The sequence below is a fragment of the Parambassis ranga genome, chromosome 2 (genome assembly GCF_900634625.1).
Source record: "Parambassis ranga chromosome 2, fParRan2.1, whole genome shotgun sequence".
Taxonomy (NCBI): Eukaryota; Metazoa; Chordata; class Actinopteri; family Ambassidae; genus Parambassis; species Parambassis ranga.
In genome coordinates, this window is record NC_041023.1 from 33,030,028 (window position 1) to 33,056,701 (window position 26,674).

Genomic DNA, 26,674 nt, shown 5'->3' on the forward strand with positions numbered 1-26,674 from the left:
CTATTGATATTGTGTGTGTGTGTGCGTGCACACTCACTGACACACAACAAGCTGAGTTCTGTTGTTTTTCCTGTCATCTGAGTCAGTGGGGATCTGAGTGTGTACGTGTGAATCTTGGTCAATAATCTGCAGCTTTAGTCAGATTATGGGCTTGCTTGATCTTTGTTGTCGGCGCTTCAGAGCAGTCTGAGCTCCATTGTTGACACGTACACAAGGGCCATTGTATGGATCTTAATGGATTCTTCTCTTATCTGCCTGTCTGACCATGTTTTGGTACTTAAAGACAAAAAATAACAAGAATCTGTCTTCATCAAGCTCTTTTTTATTTGCTTTCTAGCCTGTGTTCTCATTTAAAACCTGCACAGAGGGTGTAAATTAAGAGTACAATGACTTTTCCATTCATAGAGCAAAACAAACAAAAAGTAATAAACAACAGTTATTTCTTTGACACCAAAGATCTCAAGTATTTCAGCATTTTTTTCTCTTTCTTTTCATATCTTTGTTTAAAAGCAAAAAACTTTTATTTTGGAATTTAATTAGAATTTGGAAACACAGGAATGATTAAAAATCGTCCTTAACTCATAATGAGAAGATGTAAAATTTACACTTTGGTCACCTATATTTACTGCCTATTGATTTTAAATTGATCCTGTGTTGCCATTACTAAAATTTAGAGAGATGAGGAGGAGATACCGAGCAAATAGTTGCATCTGAGAAAACTGCTTTGCTGCTATCTTTTCTGGTTCCAGATAAGGTTTTGTAGAGTTGCTCCATTGATTTTTCCCTCTCTTTCTCCCCGCTGCCTCCTCCCTCTGTCTGCCCGTTGTTCGTCCATCTATGTCTCCGGTGTACAGTGTGGTAATCCAGGACAATATGTTCCAACATCTGCCTCTCCATATGATGCCTGACCCACGCCATTGACCCTCTTTATACCACGCCATGCACACACATTTTCTTTCTCACACACAACCACACTTTTCTCCTCTGCTTACCTCCATCTCTTTCTCTCTTTTTCCTCATCCTGATGCTTTTGCCTTTTCATCATTATTGCCAATCTCTCTCTCTCTGTCTCTCTCTCTCTCTTTCTCTCAATCTTGCCTGGATGGAAGTGGATTTTGCTTTTCTTTTTTCAGCTCTATGCCTGTTCTCCTCAGTCCATTTGTGTGATGTGGATGATATCAATGATATCAAGGGTCAATAGGGAGCCAGATTAACATGCTCTAATGCACAATGTCACACTCATCCCAAAGATTAAGATGCTAAATGCCAACCATGTACACGCCAAAGCCTCCATTGCTTTGAAGACCTTCTGTAGAGGATTCTGTGTTAAGCTCCCATTGACTATAAGAGCTACACTGTTGATTTCTATTGAGGAGGTTTCAAACATAGAAATAGCTTTAAATCATTGAGATTAATACAGTTTTATTTTCTAAGAACTGCACTTAACTCAAAGCCGGGATTTTGAAAGGTTTTCTCTCAGCCTTCCTTCCTACCATGTATATACTTTTTATGCTGTGTGATCAGGGAAAACACCATTATTTTAAACCTGATTTCATGCTTCATGCGGGTCACAAAGAGGACTATTTCAAACTGACTGAGGACTCTATGTTTTATCAGATCATAAAATGATTTAGCCTTTTATTTGTAGATCTTAAAGGAATCTACAAGTTACGTTATTTATATATAACTTTAAGCTACAATTATGGCAGCTTCTCTAGATCTTTTTTGATAAGACCTGGGTGATTTTAATGCTATAAAATGTCACAAATTGAGGGTATACTACTACTTTTAAAGACACAGTAATATGCTAACAAGGGATGCTAGTTGTTGTACATAGGACTGGAGACAGAAAGTTAGCATTTTCCAGGTTCAGGCACTTCAGTTTGAAAATTCCTATATATGTGAAGTATTAAACTGCAAATGCCCAGAGATCTTTTGTTTTTCTCTTTTTTTTAATTAATCATTTGTTTAAAAGAATACTGCCAAACAAAAACTAGAACATGAGTGTGTGTACTAGTGTGTGTGATTGTGTATAACAGTTTCCTCAGCTGACTCTGACTATTGAAGCCTGTTGAAAGTCCTGAGGCAGCAAAGGTCATGACCTCAGACGGATTAAATTCCCCCTTGTCATTGCCTGAGATAAAAAAGGCCAGTGTGACCTGTGCATGATTGTTGTATACCACTGAAAAGCGTAGTTTAATATATTATATTTTTCTATTTTTCTATATTTTTCTTCTTTTTTTTTCTTTGAGCTGCAAATATCAATGTGTTCAGGAGTTTTTGAAACTGTCAAACTTTTGCTACAATGCCGTCAGTGTATAAAAAGAAGTGCATGGGCTTGCATGTGTGTAAAATGAGGAAAAACATTGTGTTTGTGTGTGGTTTTAGTGTCCATGTATTAAAATATCACCTTGAGTTTCCATATTCTCCTGAATACAGCTGGGGTTACCTTTCATTTTTTGTCTCAATTTGTGTGTGTTTGTGTGTAAGTGGGTTCACTTGCGTCCTCTCTGCCAAACCACTGTGTTGCCGTGGCGACCTGAGGCCCGAGCTAACTGTCGTGTCTCGTTCACCACAACAGAAACACCTCCTTATCAAATGAGGGCACAGAGGCGATCCCAAAGGAAATCCATCCACATTGAGACATCTGTACTTGTGTTAGCCCGGGCAAATCCGTTTCTTTTCTGACAAAGCCTTAATCTCAGCTGTGTGTGTGTGGATGTGTTTGTCTGGGAGGATTGTAAGAAAGAAATCTGCCAGTGAGATTTTTTTTGCACTTCTTTCGCCCCTCCCTGATGATAAAAAAAAAAAAAAATCCAATTGCAAGGTGGACAAAGCTGTTCAACTGGAGATTTTGAGTGAGTCTGAGCAAAGTGGAACATATGGACTGTTAGATTGGAGCGGTGATAACAGACAGAGGACATTATTCTCGGGCTAAACACACACATACACACATGTAGGAGTAATAATGAAATCAGTGAGGACAGCGGGGTCCGTTCTCCATGATAGAATTACACAGCTATCCCATTCTCCCTGTAGTGTGTAGCATATGGGGCAGCACGTTTGGCTGACAGGTGCAAATGTATTACACACACCCTGCCTGACCTTTAACCCACATTTTCCCATTAGTGTGTGAAAAAAACATGATTACATACATGAAAACATGTGTATCAGTGCAGCTGTTTCTCCCAAATATACACATCTGTGTGCGAGTTGTATTTTATGATAATGCACGTCAAGGAGCGCAGCCTGAAGCCAGACCGAGCCCAACACTGCAGCTTAATGTGTTTCAGACAGGCAACTGAGAGGACACCCGCACAGGCGAGAGGGCCCCCAAAGCCCACGTGGATCTCAGTGTATGTGTGTTTTACATGTGTGTGGTTTTTCTTGTGTTTGGGGGTGTTCAGAGTGTTCAGGCCACTTTATTCAGATTGAAAAAGGACCATCATCCTCCTTATAAGTGGGATAACAGATGTTGACTCATATTTTCATGTTGTTCCTCTCTCTGCTTTCTTACTTTTTCACTGTTGGATTTACGACTCTGCAGGAGCGTGCACACAGCAGACCGCTTTATCAAATGTAACAGTGGACATAAACATGGCCTGGTTCTTTAAGGGGTAGTTTGGTTCCTTTGAGGTGGGGCTGTATGAGGTCGGTGTACAGTACATAGTAGTACAGTTAGAAGACCCACGATGTGGATAAAATGTGCAAAAAGTAAAATATTTTTTGGCTTTAAATGGTGGTAATGCAAAAGTTGCTGTTTTCAGAGTTTGAAATGTCTCCTCTGTCACCCACAGATGACTTCTGACAGTCAATCTGAATATGTCAGCAGCACTACAGCGCAGCATCAACCCCATTTACTTCTTATTGCAGGACAAAGCCAGAGGCTATTCTTTCATTTGTCAGCTCTGTGTGACTCTCTGTGAGCTCTGATCAGGAAGATCATGTTTTTGTGAGATCACTTCAGTGTCCACACGTTGGCTGAAAGTGACAGCTGTGCATCCCTCCCTGTGGCTGTGTTTGTGGTGCTGTACAGCTCAGAGTTGTGGAGGGGCGGGGTTGACACCACCAAAGTGAGAAGGCATATGTGAGGGCACGTGTAGTTGCTGTAGTTTGTCTTACCTGGAGCTGTAGGGGTCCAAGGCCTGGTGTGGCAGCAGCAGCAGCAGCCATTGTTGTGGGGATGAGCTGGAGAGGGTAGGGGTCACCTGAGGAAACCAGATCGTACGTGTTTTTTAGCATTGACACTCTATGCCCTCATCCTCCATCTCTCTCTGTCTCCCCCTTCCTTTGCCCTCATCCTCTTGTTTTCCTCCTCCCTCTTATCCCACCTTCACCCCTCGCTCCCTCTTGCCTCCCCCCTCCTCTCCCGCCACCTGAGTCCCTTTCTGCAGCTGTTAAAGCCGTCCTTTGTGCGCACTGCCGGTAGGGCCCTAATGAAAAGCCTGATTGTGTGTCCTCCTCCCTAATACCCCCTGACAAAGAGCAGCGAGGTGAAGGGATTCTGATAAAGCTGGCCCCCGCGCCGTAATTAAGAGCCACCGCTGCCGATTGCTGCTCTCCCCCATCTAACTGTCAGCTCTCTAGCGCTTATCTCTCACTTTTTTTCTCCCTACTTGCTTTTAGTTGTCATCTTTCCATCCCTCTCTTTTTCTCTCTTTTTCTCTCTTTGCCCCCTCTGTCAGGAATAATAAATCAGGAGATGGACACAAAAAGGATGGAGGAGATGACAGAGAGGTGGAGAAAGCAAGGACGAGTAGTAGTTAGTAGGTGCAGATAGGCTGTGCAGTAATTACTCAGAGAGAAAAGGAGGGACGGAAAGGTCAGAGATGAGAGGAAGGAGGAGGGGACAACACTGTGTTTAATTATGATCCTATTGTATAAACGTTGCTGCACAGGTCTGATGTTTATGCCCAAACTAACTAAAGTCCAGGCAGAGGTCGGGCTTTAGTTTTTAATCCAGGAAAGTTCTTTCTTAATGGAGGAAAATTTGAGAATGTTCTCCAGGCTTGACCTTGCATTTCTGACCTGAACCTCCAGCACAGCGGTCAGCCTCTTGGCTGTATCAGAGCTACTCTGTGGTGTGTATGTGTCCATGTAAATTTGTGTGTCTGCATGTGTCCTAGCTTGGCATAAGCCAGACTTTCCTTCCAACATATTTTCCCATATAATTTGGCTCTTAAAAAAAAAAAAAAAACTGAAAGAAAAGCTGAGACATTCTTTTCTCCAGTGGGGAGGGAGGGCAGGAGGGATTAAAGAATTATTTCAGGACTGTGTATTCTAGGAGATTGGTCTTTTTTTCCTTGCTCCCTAGACAAACATGAGCCCAGTGGATATTTATGCTCCTCCTGAGGGTCGCTGTAACAAAAGGGAGAGGGACAGAGAAAAGCAAACATGTTGCTTTTGGCTTGGGGACAGTGAACATAGACGGACCAGGCTGAGATTTCTCACTGACAAACGGAGAGATGGATCGAGGAAGATACAAAGGGGCCATCAGTGACACTTTGTGCACAATATTATGCTTATTCTTAATTCTTAAAGGGCCAATCAGTCAATTTTAAACAGCAACAAGTCTATTTATTTTAGTTTTTACAAGAAAACCTGCATTATAACTGCAGGGTTTGAAGGGTATGGGCAATTTTTGGGCATCTGTGAGTCACCAGATTGGATTAAAAAATCCTCTTAATTCATATCGCCTCATTGCTAATAAAGACACAATGCAAGAGCATCAGTCTTTCTGCAAATAAGCTTCAAAATCCATTTTTCCAGATAATTATTTACATGTAATACCTTAAAAATGCAGGTCAATGATATGCTTCAAAATCTATATATCCGACAAAATGTTGTGTTTGAAGAAGACAAAGTGCACAGAAGTCTACAGATTAAAGTCTATTCATATCTTCAATACTGCGGCGAGTTGTGAGAATATGTCGGAGCACAATGCTACACATGTCCTATTTAGAGCCGCCACAGCACTGAACTACGTCAACTCACAACAACTTTGAAAGTTGCCAAAGAGTTTTCTCAGGGGCGGCTTGGCCTGCCGCAGTGTGCCAGTCCGGTTGGAGTTGGCTGAGGCAGTGAAAAGACAAGCCCACTACTTGACAGGGTATTTACGTGGGCAGTGGGCGTGGGTGAAGATGGCACTAATTAAAATGGAATGGACTTGTTTGGGAAGCTGTGAAACTCTTAGTGGGGTGGAGTAGACTAGAGGGTGGGGATGGAGGAGTTGGGTGGGGGAGTTGATTGTGCACAAGCTTGTGTTTTTGTGCACGTTACATATTTGTATCTTTTTGTATTTTAGCGATAAATCAATCCCTGGCTGAACGCTGTGTGTGTGTGTGTTAGTGTGTGTGGGCTGTGTTGGAAACGTGTTCTGGCTGCGTCCCGTGTTAATGTGAGGAGAACCTGGGGCAGGTCACATTACCACCCCCCCCCCTTCTGCTAACCCCCCCACGGTGCATTTATTCCCAGCATCCCCTGGCAAGCACCAACCTCTCTCTCTCTCTCTCTATCATGGTAAACAACACATTGCTACACAGCCGGAGCGTGATAGCCAAAAAAAAAGAAAGAAAAAAAAAACATGTCCTGCAGGACGCCTTCGTTTTGTTGCTTTTATACATCAAAAAATAGACAAGACAAAAGGAAGGAGCCAAAAGGACTCAGTGCGCGAGAGAGATAGAGATAAAGCGAGAGAGATTAAGAGTGTAAACAGGAAGGGTGTATTTGGACTGGTTTTTCTATTAAGAGGGAGATGTTGTTGTAGGGGCAAGCTCGTCTTTTGGGAAACAACCAGACTCCTTGTGTGGGAAAATGGCCTGACTCTACCTAGCTTGGCGAAAAAGATGTGAAACATCACACATAAAAGCTACTTTTATTCTGAAAGTTGCACCTATTTATGAATGTATGTGTGTGTGCGGATGTTACTCACTGCAGCCAGGCTTGTAGTTAAAACCAGGGGGCATCAGAAAGCCCTGCTGGGCTGCAGCCGCCGCCAGAGTCCGCTGGTCTGGAGGAAATACTGGGATCATCAGTGGAGGGAGTTGACCCTGGACCTGCTGATGAAGGAGGGGGGTAGGATGAGGGGGAAGAAAGGGGGAGGAAAAAGAAAGATATAAACATCAGCACACATGGCACCTGTCTCTTCCAACAATATTACATCTGACATATGCATTGAGGCTCATGCACATGTATCCATGTAATACATATGGCACACACTTATGACATCATCACTAATGAAGCCGCACACAAACAGCATCCTGTCATCATAACCACAGAAAGCTAGTCATGAAGACAGTTCAGTAAACTCTAACAACAGCTGGCCTCTTCCTTTTATTTGGAAGATAATGTTCTCTCCCTGCATCCAACCTCCCAACAACCCGAAACACACACACACTACCACACAGACGCGGCCCTCTGTGCGCGCCCGCCGGCAGAGAGCCATACGACTTCATAAGGTTTCCAGGATTTTAAAAAGGAGACGCAAGAAAAAAAAAAAGCTCCTCCAATGGGTGACTTTGGCAGGGACGACAGGAGAGGGAATGAGAGAGAGAGAGAGAGAGAGAGAGAGAAGTAGGAGACAGATGGTTGCACTAAACAGCGTTCTGCCAAAAACAACGCACAAAGACTTGTGTGTGATGGACTGACTGACAGTTTGAGAGGGAACATAGATAGGAGAGGAAGAGAGGAAGGAGGTAAAAGAAGGAAGGGAAATGAGTGAGGTGATGGCAAAGGACGTCCAACCAAACTCAATGCATTTAAAATGATTTTTCCAAATGTGTCAATTTGGTGACAAAACTGCACATCTATCAATAGAGTCCCGATGACTTATTAGCTTTTAAGGAACATTTCGGTGTCTTCATCATTTTTCAATTGCCCACCAGTTTTCTTTTTGAATCCTTTTGGATGGCAACAATACAACAATGCTGCCTACACTACACTGAAATAAAATGAGAAGTAGAAAAGGCAAGTCCTGCAATGTAATCACTTATCTAACACATACTTTTGGTGCTTCCTTATATCTAAATCAGATGAAATTTAATGCAAACAAATTGTTGGACTGTCCCTTTAAAGCACATCCCTGATAGGGTCTTTTGACCTTTGACCTACGTGGTTACACTTTGTTCCATCTTTGCAGCTCATCCCTCTCCCTTATCTTCTTGTTCTGTCACTCTTATTTTGCAGGGCGGCCAGAGAGGTAATGGCTGAATAGGATAATGGGCAGGTAAAAGCTGTCTGATGTGGAAAATTGATCTGGAATGATGGAAATGGCTGGAAATGGCTGTACAATCATAAAGATGGTGGTGGAGGTGCCACAGCACAATCAGGTAATATCTCAGCGATGTGGACACTTGTAGTGGTTAGCGCTTGAGACAAGTAAATAGAGAAGAGAGAGAGAGCGCGGGGGTTGCTGTCAGTACTGACAGACCATTTATAGTGACTGTAAAAACCTATGTGTGTGTGTGTGTGTGCTTGTCTCCTCCTCCTCCTCCCTCTCCTCCTCCTGCTCATGTGTGTCGGCATGCGGCAGCCAGCAGCACTGTAATCAAACTATCACAGCGCAGGGGAATAGCGCTCTCTTCAAGCGTCTCCTGCCCCCCCCTCCCCTCTGTCCCTCTCTCCTTACACCAAAAACAATAATTACTCCACCATTTTGGTTAACCATAAACCGTTGCGATCAGAAGGGGGAGGAAGGCGTTCCAGCGCGATGCTCGGACAGGACCCCCGCGGGGACGAATCACAGGCAGAACAGTTCTGCTGTGCCTTTCAGGCCTAATTGGACATATGCTGGACTAGAGCTGGCTAGCAGTACGGTAATATACTGGAGGGAGGGAAGTGTAGGAGGGATGGGAGGAAAGGAGAAGTTTGTGGTCGCTGCAATACATTTTATGCATGCTGGCATATACTGTATACAGTATGACATATGTGTGTGTGTGTATATGTGTGTGGATTTCAGCCTTTCTTTGCAAATGAAAATATCGAAAACTCTTCACAGCATCCGTGTCTTCTCCTCTCCATCTTTCTTCTCTTATTCTATCTCCTAACAAACAAAAAAAGCCTGGGCACACATTAATCAGCCCACAGAACTGTTGCACAACACGCACAAGTCTCCACAATGGGATAAAAAGATCAGGCGTCAGAAATGAACAAAGGGACTAAAATACAGAGACAGAAAGACTGAGACAGGGGATGGTTTATGGACAATCATTCCCTCCCATATGTTGCTGTTAGCTAGATATGTGTGGAACAGCTGCTGAGCTGATGAGTGGCACTAGTAGCCTAACATACTCCCTGGCGCGCGCGCGTGCGCACACACACACACACACAAACACACGGGTCACAGCAAGTTGAGTAGAGAAACAAGGGACTCCACAAAAGTGTCTGTACTGTGTGTGTGTAGAGGGGTTTACATTCCTTTACATCTACAAAATGACTTAATCTAATATTTCTCCTAATATTGAATATACAATAATGCAATAGTCCCAAAGTGAATTACCAACTGTGTGTGTGTGTGCCTTGTGATCATATTGCAAACCAAGAAGAAAAGAGAATAGAGAGAGAATCACAGACGAAGAGTGAGCCGACAAAAGAAAAAGAAAAGCCAGCAAGACAAAGTGAGGATGAGAGAAGGAGGAAAGTGAGGCCGGATCTATCAGACAATCTCCAGATCCCACAAAAGAAAGGAAGAAAAGGCACATCTGAAACAGCAGGCGCTTTGGGGAGTAATGCACTCCTCAGCTTCTCTTTCACATCAGGCCCAAAGCGAACATGAAAAACCCACAACACACACACAGACACAACATCACACTGCTGCTACTGTACTGTGGGCTGCTGACATGGAGAATAAGAGGCTCTGCTTTTTATCTGCAAACCCCTCCTCCAAAAAAAAAAAAAAGAGAAAGAAACCTGCAGCATAACATCTGAAAAGCTCCTCTAATCAGTGAAAGCAAAAACACAAAGACGTATATATAAAGAAAGTTTTTCTTGAGAACTTTTCATGAGGGCCAAGAGGACGCAGAGAGTTGACAATTCACCCTGGCGAAACTTCTCTGGAAATAAACAGCTAAGATAAAGAGAACAGAACGAACGAGCAACGGGAGAAGGAAGGGAGACGGAGAGGGGAGCAAGAGTTGGATAATTGGCAGCGAGTGGAGGCTGCGTTCACTACGCGCCAGGCGGCACAGCTTGAACTTAAAGCGCCGCTGCGGCATTATGAAGATGTGGCCGCTAATTAACATATGGGGTGCGAAACAGGTTGGTTGGCACGCGGCGCGCTAAAAACTCCAAGGTAAAGTTATTATTGGGGAGTAATTAGCTCTATGAAGTTAATGCGCCGAACAATAGCTGCCAGCGCCGCACAATATGGCTCGCATCTGAGCGCGCGAAAAAATAGCCCCCGCTAAAGTGCGAGTCCCACAGCTAAAATCTGTTGGCGACCATATGCTCCGGCAATTAATGCAAGACCTGGATGACCTATTGCTGAAGAGGGGACGTGCGAGCGATAGAACCAATAATTAATTTGGAGAGAGAGAGAGAGAGAGAGCGGGAGAGAGAGAGAGAGAGAGCTGGCTTTTAATATTAGTCCATTAACGTTGTATGGACAGGGCCTATTAGGCCAGTCTGCTGTGAATGCAGGGCCATGGTTCAGGTGTCAATAGCAGGAAAATAGGATGCACACACACACACACACACAGGTGAATCTGCAAGTGAGAAAGGGTGGGTCTCTGTGGGAAAGGCTGGTTGATTTTGGTCCAGTTTAGCAGTGTGTGTGTGTGTGTGTGTGTGTTTCTTTGGACATACAGTGTGTAAGGAAAACACAAATTACACCGGCTGCGGTGTAATGGGGTGATTAAACAATTACACAGGCAATTGGGTTAGCTGCTCATATGCAAAGAATACAGAGGTGCTGCTGTGTTAAGAGCATGTATGTTTTATACAGTGTGGAAATGGATGAAAAAAGCTTTTTATGGTTTTTTGTTTTTCTCCTTCTGACAGAATGAAAAGCAGACACAGGCTGTGTTTATGTGACTGCATCAGGTATTACTGTGTGTGTGTGTGTGTGATTAAGTTACCAATGTAGGATAGCCTTAATAGAGAGCTTGTTAGCTGGCCCTTTTTAAACCAGTCAAAGCATCAGGTGGCTTTACTCATTTTTTTTCTCGCTTTGCTTTGCTGACTTATAGCGACAGTGATCCTTGATGAGATGAAAGACAACACAGAGAGGTAGCTGTACAGAGACACACACATGCTTCGCAGTGTGTGTGTTTCGGTTGAGTGAGTTTGGATTCATCAGGCAGGACACACTTGCACTGTTCTGTTGCAGTATACATCGTGCATTTATGTGTGTGTGTGTGTGTGTGGTGCTATTATATGAAAATGCATGTTCTCAAGGTAAGCCCTGAGCCGCTCGGCAGGTGAGCTCCTTTCATCCCCATCGCGCTTCCCTGCACGGCAGCAACAGTCGTCCGCGGCAACACCGGGGGGAGCCTCGGAGACAAGTCGTTTAATTAGAATGAGACAAGACCAGAGGGAAAGTTTGAGAAAATGTGCTCATCCCTTCAAGCTTAACAAGAAGGACCCTAGCAGGGGGTAGCGGTGTGTGTGTGTGTGTGAGAGAGAAGTTTGCTGTCTGCATTGGCACATGTTTATGTGAAAGCAACCTGGGTTATTCCCAAATTTTGGAAAGTTGGGTCAATTTTTCTGATCTTTATTTATTCTTTAGCCACCATTTGTATTTAAGATTAAATTTAGGATTAGGCTGGTTGGGGTTAAGGTTAATTTAAATTCAGATTAGAGGTTGATTCAGGTCTTGGAGTTAATCAAGAGGTTAAACTAGGATTAGGAGATCCCCTAAAATGTGTGTGTGTGTGTGTGTGTGTGTGTGTGTATCTGTCTGTGTGTATGTGGTTAATGGATCATAAGTGATGGATCATTCCAGGTAAACATCAGTCAAAGCGAGCCAGACTTCTGAATGCATGTGTGTGTTGCTCATTAGCTTGTGCTGCTCCTCTCTGTAAATGAACTTGCCACATTTGCCGTTGGCCTAAATAGAGCTAGGCGCTAACACGCATATTGCTAGCTTGATTGAGGTTTCAGGGTGAGAAAAAATAAGAAACCGGACATGAGGACAATAAATAATTTGTCCTCCTTTCATGAAGGATGTGTGTCACTCTCCTCTCTTTTTCATGAGCTTGATTATTCGTTTCATTTCATCACCTCTTCCAAGTGGACGGTTGAAAGCATTCTTCACAGGCCTTTGGGGGTTTGGGTCTAACAAAGCCAAGGACGCAGACACACAAACACACACACACGAAGGGACAGCTGAACTCAGCCTCGTTAGGGGGAAATGCAATCACAAGGGGCTTATCATACAGACACAAAACACACACACACTCCAACACACACACAACCTGGTGCCCTCTCTCTGGCAGGCCATTGTATTGTGGGATTGTGTGGACAATCTCTTCATGAATGATTAAGCAGTGTATTTCTCGACCAAGTCTTTGATGATGAGTGTGTGTTTGATCATCAGGCGAGCGTGCAGCGCTCTCTGTGACTGCCCGCGATACGTGTGCGAAGGCGTATATTTTGTATGTTTGTACGTGTTTGTGCGTACTTTGATGTGTGTGACATATGCGTGTGCGTTTCTGTGCTCCTGTGATGAGTCCCTGTTGATTGTGTCCCGCTCTTAACGAGGCTGCCTACAGCTGCCCCTAGCTTGTGAGAAACTATTGTTGGGCCTGTTCAATGGAGAGACGCTTGTTTGGGAAAAGGTTGCAAAGTCATGGGAAAAGAGAGCTTTGTCTCGGCGGGGTCGTGAGGGAGTGAATCATGAGCGGACGTGTTTATAGCTTAACACACACAGCTGCGGCAAACACACACGCACATACACACGGGTGAAGAAATGGACGCATGGAGAACGCACAGAGAAATCCTCAGAAACAAACATGTGCTCTCTCTCTCTCTCTCTTCTTCTCTTTTTTTGTCAACATGACAAAACATGAACAATTCAGAATTTAACTCGCACAAAGCAAACAAACACAGCTGCTTTACAAAGAATTGTGGACACACAGAGACACACGTCCCACACACATGCTATCACAAGGTCTCTTATCACACAAACTGTGTATGGCTAAACTCTCGGGGGAAAGGGAATGAGTGTGTGTGTGTGTTCTTTCTTGGACAGGGTGTCTCTTTATGATACAAAGCCCGGCTTTCTCAGCTTAAAATTCAGTGTCATCTGCCTTTACAAAGGCCTGGGCTATTCGTTCCAAGCCACCTGGACCAAAATAGAGGCTCCAGTGTAGCACCCAAAAGTACAATACCTCCATTTTCAAGTGTTACATATATATACCCACCCATTTTCTCCAGATGAAGGCACTGATTCACTTTTTTAGTTTGCACTTTAACTCTACTTTTATAGTGTAGTAAAAGTTTATGTTCTCACATGATGAGATTTGTTCATAGAAAATATGCAGCAAATAAAACATCAATTGAGTTTTGATTCTAAGTGTTTACTTTTAAGGAAGTTCTCTTATGGCTGTCAGATGACTGACGAATAGAGTGACAATTAAGCAGCATCTTCCTGTGGGACCAAATGTATATGGACACTAAAAGTGTGTTAAGGTATTATTAAATGTGATTGTTGGCATCATTGATTGATTGTCCATGATTAATCAGTGTAGTCGGGACACGACTGACCTCATCACCTTCTGGCTGGCTACACACTAGATGATTTGGCCAGACCGTGAGACCACATACCTAACAACTTCATGATACTTCTTGGTTGCTTGCTCTCATTGAATACTGTTGGACTCAGTGAACAGATTAATATGATTGGAGATCACATGATCAGGGAGGTTCTACAATAATCATATTGACCATACAATCAAGGATGATATGACAAATAATGTTAAATCTTAAAATCATCTAGTGTGTTGTCAGTGTTTTGTCAGGCTTAGGTTGGTAATAAGCTGGACAGGAAACCAGAGAAAATGCAGGCCAGCAAACACTTATGGTGTCCACATACTTTTGTCTATATGTGCAAACACCTGTTTTATATGTAATTTCTTAATGGCTGGTCAAATCACCTCAAGTAGGGAGCCAACATAATGCTGCAAAGCTTAGGTGTAAAGGTCTAAACAGGTGTGATCACATCGTGAGTCACTGTTTGCTCTGTGTGGCCACTACTGATGCTTCCAAAGAAAAGATTAAACAAGTTTTCTGAACTCCTTCACTGTCTCAGCTGCCTGGTCTGGATTTACTGTTCTCTATCTGCTGCCCTGTGTGTGAAAACAGTGTAACAATCACTCACAGGCACAATGGAATACACAGCACAGAGCTGTGCTTAACTGACAGCTTGATGTGCAAACTTTGAATCAATAAAGACTTAAAATGTACAGTACTCTCCAACACAGTGCGGTTGATTTCTCAGACTGACCAGTTTTAAGTGATTACACAGGTTGTGTGTGTCAAAGGTAGAGGGTCTGCGATTATAAGTCAACACTGATTCAGGCCAAAAAATGCTGATGGTTGAGTGAAAAAAGACAAGCTACAACAATCACAAAATTACTTTTGTGAGTCACACTTGGGAAGCTGCAGTCACACACATACACAACCCGCATGGATGGACACACACACACGAATCGGCCTCACCTGGATTTGTTGCTGCAGGAGGTTGATTTTGTGTTGCTGCTGCAGAAGCTGCTGCTGTTGCCGGGCAATCTGAGGACAAAGCACAATATATATATATTTTTAGAATGTACATACATTAGGTGTGCAGGGGTCTGTGGGAGATGCAACACATCTGCAGGTTCTCTGAGGCCCCAGTTGCACGACAGAGGGTCGATGCCCTGGTATGAAATATTAACAAGCTCATCTCATCTGGACTCAACAATGTGTCACACAGACACAATTACTGGAGTGTACACAAGCCTGGAGGACAACAAAGATGTACAATAATCAAGATGAAATGGAAAAATCAGACATACTGTCATTTTAAAGAGGTTTTATTTCTGTTTGTGTTTATATAACTCTTAATTAAATTGATGAAATTCAAAGTATTTCTTAGACGTTTTGTGATGTCTTATCTATTTGTCAAACAATTTGGAGGCTTTCTGAGCTTTGCATACTTTCTGCATTGTTTACCTTTGTTTGTAATGCCAGTGTACTCTTCTTTTAAGTTTAATTCTTAAAAAAAAAGTAATTCACTTCAGAAGAAAAACTCCAGCGGCTAGGCGAGAGCAGCATGGACAGTATTCTCATACAGTGCATTCTCAGACTGTCAGACTCATTCACTGTGCACTGGTGTGGGATGCAGCCAAGGGCAGTGTAAGGCATTGTGTTTGTCACAGGTGATTTGTCCTTACAGCTGTATTTCTGTGTGTGTGTCCCTCTCGTTGTGAGCCTAAGCTTTCCAGAAGCGCAAAAGCGCAACAAAAAGGGAAACCCTTCTCTATGCAAATACCTGGCAGACCCTCGCCTGGGAGCTTGGAGAGTAAGTGTGTGTGTGTGCTACATCCGCTCCAACACTACATACCCTCAGCTGATTCCTATGCAATGTCCCTGCGTTTAAGCTGCCAAAGGCGCATGTCTCTGGCTGCTATATGAGGTGTGTGTGTGTGTGCAGAAAAAAAAACCTGCATGATTTGTTGCTTAGCAGGCCCACCTTCTGCTGTAAACCCCGGGAGAATTTTTGTAATGTTTGTGTGTGTGTAATTTTCAAATCTGTCCTCAATCATGTGCCTTTGTTCACTGTTTACTGACCCAGCACGGGTGATTTTCAGAATTTTTGGGGTGGCATTACAGTGGCGTGTAACATATATTTTAAACAAGATTGACCTTTGAAGCTCTTATTTTGAAATTTAGTGAAGCTGGTTAGATTTTACTAACTGGAAAATGTGATTTTTGTGAATTAACACCAGACTTGTTAGGGTTTTTTTTTTTATTGCAGCACTGACATGGCGTATCGTACGTTTCCAAATGAGGCCCTTCACATGCTCCTGTACCTGATCCTGCTGCTGCTTGGCCAGCTCCATCTGCTGCCTCTGCTTCTCCATCTGCGAGGCGGCCAGCTTCTTCTGCTCTTCGTGGGCCGCCAGGAGCTGCTCCCTCAGGCTGCTCAACTGGCCAATCATGCCCATGAGCTGGCGCTCTTTCTCCGCCAGGCTGTCTGGGGTACCTATAGGGCAAGAGGGTGAAGAGGAGTGGAGGAGAAGAAAGGGTCAAAGGTGAGACACAGTAGTACTTTGAAGAAGAGTGCAAGACTCGGGTAAGGTTTCACTTGGAAACTTTTTAGATGTTCAAAGGGATCATTTGAGTTTTTTTTTTAATTCCAGTTGTAGTTTACTGACTGGGAGTCAGATTTTTTTAACTTTTGTTATGGATGCTGAGTGAGTTGCAGGGGTTTTATGACTATGATACATGCTGAAAAGCGTGTATCACATGTGTTAATGCAGCAAGCTACTCAAAGGCCACGCAGGACCATGGGGGTGAAGTCAGAGGTTAGAGGCATGAAGGAGAAAGAAGGAACAATAAAGCAGAGTAAAGCTATCCATGGCTTGTTGGTTGACTTAATATATGACTGGTTAGGGGCTTTGAATGGCAGGAGGGGGGCACGTCAACGGAAGGTGCGCTTGTTTGTGTGCTGCGGGGTTGTAAAACCAGATGTTGCCTTATTTTCCTGAGCACAGAAGGCCTGAAGTGATTAATCAAGTCACATCCATCAGTGCTTTTATTGAAATAAAGGAAATAAATCTGGACGAGAAAATTTTTGTTTAATATAAAGGTTTGACAATGGGCATTAGTCATTTTTTTACTGTGTTGAATTATGGGTACATTTTGTTGTGCTTGTGAGAAGAAAAAAAACAGTGAAAGAGAGAAGGAGAGTGTGTCTGGTCTGTGTTTACTCTGCAGTCAGCAGACCTCCTGCTCACATTTAGCATGGCCTGACCTTTGACTCCTCAGATCCTGACATACCAGCTCCATTACACAGACACACACATTCACATTTACACACACACACACACACGGCCTAAATCATTCAACAGGATGTAGTTAGATTGAGGCACACTGAGGCACAATCACGATGAGTGTGTGTGTTTGTGCGTGCGCACGTGTCTGGTCATATGTACTGATGTTTGCGTACATGCCTTTGTTGCCTGTGTGTGTGTGCATGTGTGTAACAGCACAATCCTCCATTGTTCTACGGGTTGCTACCTTTAACAGGGCCACATTCCTGCGCCAGTCGAACCAGATGAGGAGGAGAAAAGAGGGAGGAAGAGGAGGAGGAGGAAGAAAGAAAGAGAAATGCAACAGGGGGATGAAAGTGGGAGTCAGAGGGAGAGATCGAGGGAGCAAAGGCGAGGAGACGCAGCGGCTGACCTGCCCTTTGACCACTCGGGGAAGGTGAGAACCATCCATTTGTCCTCCTTGTTGGTAGCTGCTGCCTCACCCACCGCAGACCTACCCCCACTGCCCACGGATGGCCCTCCTCCCCCACCCTCCTCCTCCTCCTCCTTCACTTCCCCCCGCACTCCATCCATCCGCCAACAATGAACAATAAAGGCAACTGTCGGGAGCACTGGCCGCTGGAAAAATAAACACGCCGCTGTCCTAACTCACAGACCCACCTTTGTAGAGCTAGAAAGAGTGTGTGTGTGTGTGTGTGTGTGCATGCTTGAGTGTGCTGAATCTGACCAAGACAAGAAAGAGCCTTGTGTTAAAAATGTTAGCCTGTTCAAATGAGGGGGGATGTGTGGAGGAAAGGGGCAAGAAAAGGGGTAAGGAGGGGGTTGCAAAGGTGAAACGATGGATCAAAGAAGTCCTTATTTTGTAGGGGTGTCTTGTTAGGGTTAACCTCCCCTCACACACACACACACACGCAAACACAGTAAAACAGTGTGTGCAGAGGTGGAAGGACATTCCTTCGACCAGCAGCCTGCATTGGTAGGTGTGCAAAAACTCTTCTTCTACAAGCTGGTCTCAACCCTTTCAGCTGTGGGTTTTTTTTTATCAGAGTGTCTGCTGAAGAAAAAGAATCTAAGAAAACAACACTCGCCCTAACTGAGAGGAGATTTAGAAACTCTCAGACTTTCAGAATTTCTGTGGTCCACCCATAAATCAGCTTGGGTCGGCTTGTATCCTCAGCTGCTGCGAGGCAGGCAGGTGGATCGATAACTGGTTTCCTCCATCGGTTTACACACATCCCTTCTTAGGCAGATTGCTACGGCCTGCGCTCACCTACAAAACCCTCTCTCTTACACACACACACACAGAGTAATTAACCAATTTGTAACAATGTTATACTTGTCACATTGTCGCTGTGCTAATTAATGACCCCGGCTGCACTGATAACTCCGTGGGTGAGGAAGGAGGGAGGAAGCATGAAGGAAAGGAGAGAGAAGAGGGGCAGAAGAAGGTGAGAGAGAGATATGAGTGTGAAGAAGGAAAAAAAGGAGAGGAAGAAAAAGAAGAAAGAGGAGTATAACCCTATAAAGAGGGGGGCATGGAGGATATAAATATGAAGAAAACAGCTGTTAAAAAAGATGAAGAAAATGAAAAAAGGCGAGGAAGACAAACAGAGAAGGCTGTGTGAAAATTTAGAACATATGTTAAGTACGTATGTGGAGACAATAATTGAGTTTTGAATTATCAAATTAGGTAATATAGTCAAGCCAATATTAAGGTAACAGAATTATGGTTTTACTAAAGTGCAGTAACCTCATTCGTGTAACATTACATTTAATAATTTGTTTGGCTCTGTAATTTCACACAGACAACAACTGATTATCGCTTTACTTTCTTTCTTACTTTTTGTCTCAACTGTAATCCACAGCAGAACTCAAACAGGATCACAGAATAACTGGTCTCTCTCGCTCTTAGATGACTCCCATCTCACTTCAACAGAAGAACTAAAACTTCACTGTGTGTGTGTGTGTGTGTGTGATCAAATATACTTTTAAGGCTGTGAGCCACCTATCTATCTCTTGTGTTGTGCAATCAAGCTTTAGTCAAACTTTACTTTGAAATATAAAAAGGGATTTATAAAGACAGACGGCCCTCTCATTTCCATTTGCCATAAATATTCCCCTACCGCCAATATAACATGAATGATGTGAGTGATGAGAATGTGTGTGTGTCAGAGGGGACATTTAAACGTATTGAGCTTGACCCTATACAGTGTAGCCCATCTGATGCTAATGACACTACACTGTGAGGATATTTATGTACTATGAGTTCCATAATTGTGTGTAACTGTGTGTGTGTGTGTGTTTTGCTATGTGAACCGCATGGGGCCTTTTACCAATGTTTCTTCTCAATAAGGCCAACGGAGCAGGAGGCAGAGGCTCAGAATCACTTTGTTCCCCACAAAAAGCTCTTCAATGGAATTCAATGGGGGAAAAAAAATGACAGGGATGCGCTGACAGTGTGAGAACTGCACGCACACACAGACACACACATTGACAACTACTAAAGCAAGCGGGTGTACAAACACTTACTCTGAATATTTCTGGCTTCTATTTTTTTTCTGAACACACTCACAGACACATTGTTATGTAAGTGATGATACACACACACACAGGCTCAACAGACATTATACACTTCCACACACACACATATATTGCTCCCCAGCTGTTGGTGTGTGGTGCACCAAGCGGGACGCCCCTACATAGAAATGTCAGCGCGGCAGGGAGCTGGGAAAAGGGGGTTTGATCAATGGAGCCCCCCTCTTGATGGCCACGCCGCTCCGACAGGCTCTTTGATTACATATTGCTTTGCTTCCTAATGAAGCTCAATTACTAGAGGAGAACGACAGCTTTGCCCTGGAGTTACAGGGAATAACAGCCAGTCTCTTCCACCTCGCTCACACGGCTTTCTTTTTTCTCTCTGGCTGATTTTTGCTCCTGCATATTCACAGCGGAGCTCTCTTGTTCCCTGTGTGTGTGTTTTTGTGTCTCTCTCACCCTAAGTCCTGCTCTGTCTGTCTCGGGTGTTAAGAAAGGTTGCTGTGGATAAATAGGTGATTAACACTAAAGAGCTGATCGCTTCATTTACACTACCTACACTCTAAGTTGAACCTATGTGGTTTATGACCCTTAAAATAATGCTTATAAAATCATTTAGATGGCTATCAACTCATAGCAGTGTTAATGGTCCCTCCTCCACAGCTTGAGTGGTTTCTACACAACCAGCACCAGCACTATGTAACACTATGTTCAGGGAACTAACAAAACCTTTATGGCATGTGTCAAAGCTCAGTCTCCCTGTTTGACATTCAGAGTAGACACCTGAAGGACTTTTTATGGATGTTATTTTTTGCTCCATGGACATTTTTGGTGCATCTATTTAATATTTAGAATGGACACTGAGATCTGTGGTTATTTAGCAGTACCATACCTTTAATTTCTCCAATGTGCCCTGAGCCCATGGCCAAAAGTTTATCCTTCCAGTCCTTTGACAACAGCCTCTCAATGCTGGGGGGCTCTGTTTAGAGGAGGAAGGAGGGGGGGGGTAAGGGTAGGGAGCAGAGGAGAGAGAGAGGGATTCAGTTGGCTGGCCAACATGACAATAAAGCTCATTTAAAGTCCATTTGCTGTAATAAAGGCAGCAGCAGCTCAGCCTAATGGCCGCATCAGCAGGAGAGAGAGGGAGCGAGAGAAAGAGAGAGAGAAGCTGATAATCGAAAGAGAGAGGAAATCTGAAAAACAAAAACAAGTGAGCAAAAGGGAAAAGGCGAGAGAGAGAGAGAGAGAGAGAGAGAGAAAGAAGTGGAGGAGAGAGAGACAGAAAGAGAGAGGCTTTTTCCCTCTCACCTGCTGCTAGAGAATCATTAGCCCTGTGGGCCCTGAGACAAAGAGGGCCTTAATGCACCCGCCACAATGGACACATTATCAGCTAGCGCTTTGTTTTCAACACACACTCCACACAGACCCTTACACACACACATGTGTGCACACACTTAGAGAATCACTAATTACAATCCTAACTACAGTCACACTCACACACAGATGTTCACACATACACACACAATACAGTGGGGGAAATAGAAATGTCACACAGAAGAGCAGACACATACAGAGAGATTCAGCCCCAACATGTGGACATCTATGGACTGGGAAAAACGTGTGCGCACGCACGCACGCACACACACACACACACACACACCTACAGATGGGCCACCATCAACCTACAGTAGTCACCCCTTTATCATTGACATGAACAAAGGAGAACAAGAAAAATGGTTAGACAAAAGGTGACTGATTGTGTGTGTGTATATATGTGTGTATGTGTGAGAGAGAGAGTACTTTATTTACTGGGAGCCATCTGCACTTGGGATGCGAGGCCTCGCTAAAGGAAAGAGGTTTTACTCTTTGAGTGGCGAGATTAACCCTATCAGCCAACACAAACACACATGCTTGGATGCACAAACACCAGCAAAACACACACACACACCCTCTTGAATGAGCTCATATATGTTGCCTTACACACAGATGTACACACACACTCTCAGTTGCTGACAGTAGGCAAAAAGTTAGTTTGTCCCCAGATTATTTTTTTTTCCATAATGACAAGAGTGATTTAAGAAAAAAGCCTTAATCTCACTGGTATGAGACAGCCTGCCTGCACAAACACACACAAACACTAATGCCTTCCACAGAGAGAGATGTCCAGAGTGTTGAGTTGAACAGCTTAATGCTTTTTCTCCACTCACATAGACATGTACAGACACACATTTGTCTGCTGCACTCAACAACAAATCAAAGTACTTTGGCACATCATCCAAACAGAGAGAAGCGGAGCTTTGCCTAAACTTCTTTCTTTCCTGGATTGAATGCACAGAGATGAGGATGAGAAAGCACCTGGAGATTTTCAGCACTTAAAACGCCACACGATCACACGCAGAAAGAGACATACAAGCTCGGCTAACACACACACCCACACACACAAAGCACTGCAGTGTGCCCTACATACTGTACCTCAGAGTGTGTGTGCACCTCCAGCCTCCCCTGAGACCTGAATCAGGTCCTTTCCCCTGTCCTTAAGATGAGAGCATTCACGCCTCGCTGATTACAATAGGCATGCATACACACACACAAAGGCAGAGATCAATGCTAAACTTTAGGCCAATCCACCTCTCACTTTTTCTGTTTCTCTCCCAGCTGTCCTTGGCCTGCTCTGTCCTTGTGTTTTCCATGCTGCCACTTAGCCAGTAAGCGTCCCTGATGTGCCCCGGTGCTTTCTGTCAGAAGCCACCATAGTCTTAAGGGAATTTGTTAGTAGGATGAGGGTAGGAGAAAGAGAAGGACAGTGATAGATTGCAAAACAGGAAGGAGTGAAAGAAAACATGCAAAGAAAAAGTGTGCTCCTGTGTTTTTTTTCTTTCATGACAGCTGTCTCACAATCACCCCAACAGGTGCTATTAGCCCCTGGCACTCCCTCATTCTCCCTCTCTCTTTCTTTTTTTCTCTCTGTCTTTCACTCTCATCCCCCTCCCCAGCCCCCTCTCCCTCAACAATGACAGAGGCTTTTAAGCCAAAGAGCTTTGACAAGTGAGAGGGAACAACAAATGGCAGTGTCGCCTGTTCTCCTTCCATTGCACTCCCTCTCTGTCTCCATCTCCTAGTTATTATTTTTATTTATTAACAGGGCTGCAGCCATTGTCCCCAGTGACAGGCTGGGGCCACTTTAACTATTAATAAAAGCCAAGAGTCTTTTTTATTGTGCGGTGGATGGCAAAATGCGAGGAAATGGGCAGGCTGAGCTGAAAGGAAGAGAAGAGGACAGAAGAGTAGAGAAGAAGAGATGACTGATGTGGTGAACACTAAAAATGACCACCACCCCCCACCCCCCACCCCCCTTGTCTACCATGATAAACACTCAGAAATAGAGGTCACCAAACACACACAAACTTGACATCATCAGCTGGACGTCCCAAATCTGTGGCCTCTCGTACAAACCTCCGAGTGTGTTTTTCTTGTTTTCACAAGAACTTATGAGAATTGACGACCAGGCTTACATTGGAAAATGCACCTGATTCACACAGAGTCATATAATTTGCTTGACAGCTGAATGGAAACACAGCGAGCGTCCACGTCTACTAATTAAGGCCAAAAATCACATACTAAAGGAGGACGGCACAACACTTTCCATGAAATTCTGAGATGCTACTCCCTGTTCTTCTGACGTACGGGATGCTGTGTGTGTAGAAGTGTGTGTGTGAGGTAAGCGGGTGGAGTTTGGTGCCTATGCAGGGGTGTGGGCCGCATACTTGCAGGGTGGGGTGCTGCAGGATGAGGGCGAGGGAGGATGCCGGCCTACCTCCCGAAATAATGAAGGGGTGAGGGGAAATTAGAAAAAGAAATGGGAAAGGAAGCAAAATCTTCACACTAAAAGTGTGACATATGTATTCTGTGTCAGCTTGTTCCAGCTTCTTATTAAAGCTGTATGATGTTTACACTGATTAAAATATCAAAACACATAATTTTTTTCCCATATTCTTAAATTCTTCTTTGGCATCTTTGAGACATTTTGGCTGTCCAATTAATCAGAGAGGATTAGGCAGCTTTAAAGCATCCCCGTCTTGTTTGGACTGTCTGGGTTTTGACTGTACAGTACAGTATGACTGTGGATCCCGCTGTTGTATTTTCATGCGTAAGCGCACAAATTCATCTGAGGTTGATGTTCTGATTCGGAATCCCGCATGGCTGAAGAAGGATTCTGGGAAAAGCAGAGGGGGGAAAACGCTGACAATAACTCTGGAATCGTTGGCTATTATTTTGGCTCATTGGCTCAAACGGAGTCAAGCTGCTGCCCTGCAGCCGAGCCAAAACAACCCCGTCCACCTGCCGAGAGAGGGAGAGAGAGAGACACAGTGTGTGTGTGTGTGTGTGTGTGTGTGTTACAGCGAGCCCCCATCCGGCTTTTGGATCCACAGTAAGCTTTTGGTTCAGAAGCTGCTGGAGAGAGAGAGAGAGAGAGAGAGAGCGATGGGAGGAGACTCAACCTCAGTCCAGCTTGCTCTGACCTCCCTCACAAACAATACCATCTCTCTCAAGCTCTCTCACTCACTTTCTATTTTTCACTCAGACGTTTTGCCCTGAGTCACCACAAGCAGCCAGCTCTATTTTTCCTATTATCTCATATTTGTGAAGGCTGGAGACCTTTAGAGGAAAAGAGAGGGGGGTTTGGTGGAGAGGAGGAGTAGTAGGAGGTGGAGTGGGGTGTGTGTGCAAAGAGAGAGAGAGAGAGAGAGAGAGAGACAGAGAGCTCGGGTCCTCGGGTACACAACAAAGGGGCCTCTGTGCCAGCGCCAGGCCCAGCCGGGCTCAGAGGAGGGTGGAGGATGAAGGAGGAGAACGAAGACAAGGAGGAGGAGGAGGAGGAGGGCCCACAGGAAAGGGCCCTGGCTTGGGACCCGTGGACGACGCTTACATCCCGAAAAAAAACAGGCTCCACATTGACTTAGGCCTTGGCAGCCATGGGGAGGCTCCAGCTACTTGCTCCCCCAACCCCCACCTCCAACTCTTTCCTTCTTCATTCTCCTCCTCCGCCCTCCCTCCCAAACTGAGCAGAGGTCAGCATTGAATAAGCAATTATACAAGCACTGGTGGAGTTTGTCTAAGACTGCCACCCTGAACACTGAAGTATTGAGATGGCAGGAAGGAGTAACAGAACGAGGAGTGAGGAGCTGAAATGTGTGGTAAATGGCCAGCGGCCATGGCGGAGACAGAGGGAGAATGTTTACATGTGATCTACAGATCGGACAATAACTAGATTAATGTAAATCACTCCGACAGTCATGTAAACACCTTAACAAGGTTATCTTAACTGAATTACAGTCAAAATCAGAGAGGCGCAACAGATCTGAATTACTCATCAGGATGATTTATAGTCTTAATGAGAATGAGGTTTCTGACAAAATGTCTAAATGTTTCCAGACATTAACACAACTGTAAAACAAATCCTGGGTATTCTGAATCATGTAATAGACCTGCTTAAACTTTGACACTGGTGTACAGAAAGACAAATTGTAGAAGGAAAACACACCTGCACAAAAACTCAAGATGGCCTCAAGCTGTGTAAACTTAAAAAAAAGGCAACAACGGAGCTGCTATCTAAAAAGACAACTGTCTGTAATAAAATGTGATGACTTAAACAGACGGATCTTCTGCATTATGTAGGTGTTCAAACAAACTTCAGAAAAATTTGAAAATACAACTCCTCACTTATTTACACCCTCTTGATACTGCTGCTTTTGCTTTTCAGCTTGGCTATTCCCCCCTCACACTGACGGCGCCAACACGCTCCATTATGAAATGATGATGTTGATATTTTGATGATCAATTCATGTCTGGTTGAGCTGGGCCATGTGTCTGGACACATTTTCATCGATTCCTTCTAAAGACAGTCCAACCGTTCCAAAGCGATGTTGGCCGTGCCAAGATTATGGGCAGTCTCTTGTAAAAAATAAAAAAATAAAAAAAATAATCAAATAACCAGGGGTAGTATATGGAGGCTTAAGAGAGGAGAAAGAGATAGAGAGGGAGATGTATCAAAAAGCTTTTTGTCCAAGCCCACCTCGCACCACCACCTCCGCAAGGTTAGCTGCTAAAAGTACCAATTACTGGCTTGTTGTTGGGGAGAACGGCGCTTGGCAACAGTTGCCGCGGTGGCCGGGCCTCTGTGTAAACATTAAAATCCCTCTCCTCCTCCTCATCCTCCTCCTCCTTACTTTCTAACCCCCCTCCCGGTAGTGCTCCCTGTCTCTCACTGAAGCAGAGGATCGCAGCAAGACAGAGACAGAGAATGTGTGTGTGTGTGTAGACTCAGTCCCTGGCCGGTCTCTATGTCCATAGTGACTTTTCATTCAGAAGCAGCTCCAACTTTAGTTATTAATAAACACCCAGACCACTAGGCAGGCTAGGGGGACACCAGCATACAGACACACACACTGTAAGCATTTGGCACACACTCACACACCGAGCAGCATCAACTTCTGAGAGTTATCAGACTGTTATTCACCTTGGTAAGTTAGTTTGGTTTTTGGGTGAAGCGATAAGGGACATATGGTCCTCCCCTGAAGTGCCGTGACAATCACAGCCGCGTCTCTAAACACATTTCAGGGCGACACACCTGTTAACAGAAAAGTGCAACACACAATATCACTTGCCAAAACACCTGAAGTCTAACTATGGAGAGGGTTTTATTTTGGTGTATTTAAAGTTTTTGGAAAAATTAGTTTTTTTTCTCCTCTTTCATGTCAATGTGCCGCAAAAATATATAAAAAAGAAGAAGCTTCAGCTCACACAAAACAACAGATGCAGCCTGATTTTTTTCCATTCTAATATTAGGGACTGTATGGATGTATAGCAACATGTTTCCATTAAATCTGATGCTCTAAGAATAGGCCAAAGCACATAAAGCGAAAATTTACAAGGGTGTCAGTCAACAGTTTAATAAATTGAAAATCCATTTATGTGAATACAGAGTTCTGCCCTTCACTCCACTGCCTTTCCCTAACAGATGGTGTTGTGGGTGCTTATGTCCAATTTGATTTGAACCAAACCCTCAGCCAATTTTTACACTGGCATGAAATCTCAGTGAGCCAGATCCACACACTGGCAGTCAGAAATAGCAGCGGAGAGGGCGCGACATTGTGAAAGAACGATGAAGG

General features: G+C 44.1%; 1 protein-coding gene across 7 annotated transcripts in view; it reads right to left on the reverse strand.

Moving 5' to 3' along the window:
* sox5 (SRY-box transcription factor 5) overlaps positions 1 to 26,674 on the reverse strand; it is a 76,787-nt gene that overhangs the window by 17,685 nt on the left and 32,428 nt on the right. For 5 of the 7 annotated variants that reach the window (XM_028398984.1, XM_028398976.1, XM_028398953.1 and 2 more), the window contains exons 4-8: positions 20,398 to 20,484; positions 16,008 to 16,180; positions 14,656 to 14,724; positions 6,932 to 7,058; positions 4,123 to 4,208 (exon numbers count right to left, since the gene is read on the reverse strand). In XM_028398984.1, coding sequence (XP_028254785.1) covers positions 4,123 to 4,208; positions 6,932 to 7,058; positions 14,656 to 14,724; positions 16,008 to 16,180; positions 20,398 to 20,484 — 542 coding nt within the window. The remainder of the gene's footprint in view (positions 1 to 4,122; positions 4,209 to 6,931; positions 7,059 to 14,655; positions 14,725 to 16,007; positions 16,181 to 20,397; positions 20,485 to 26,674) is intronic. The other 2 variants (XM_028398962.1, XM_028398969.1) reach the window with 2 other exon arrangements.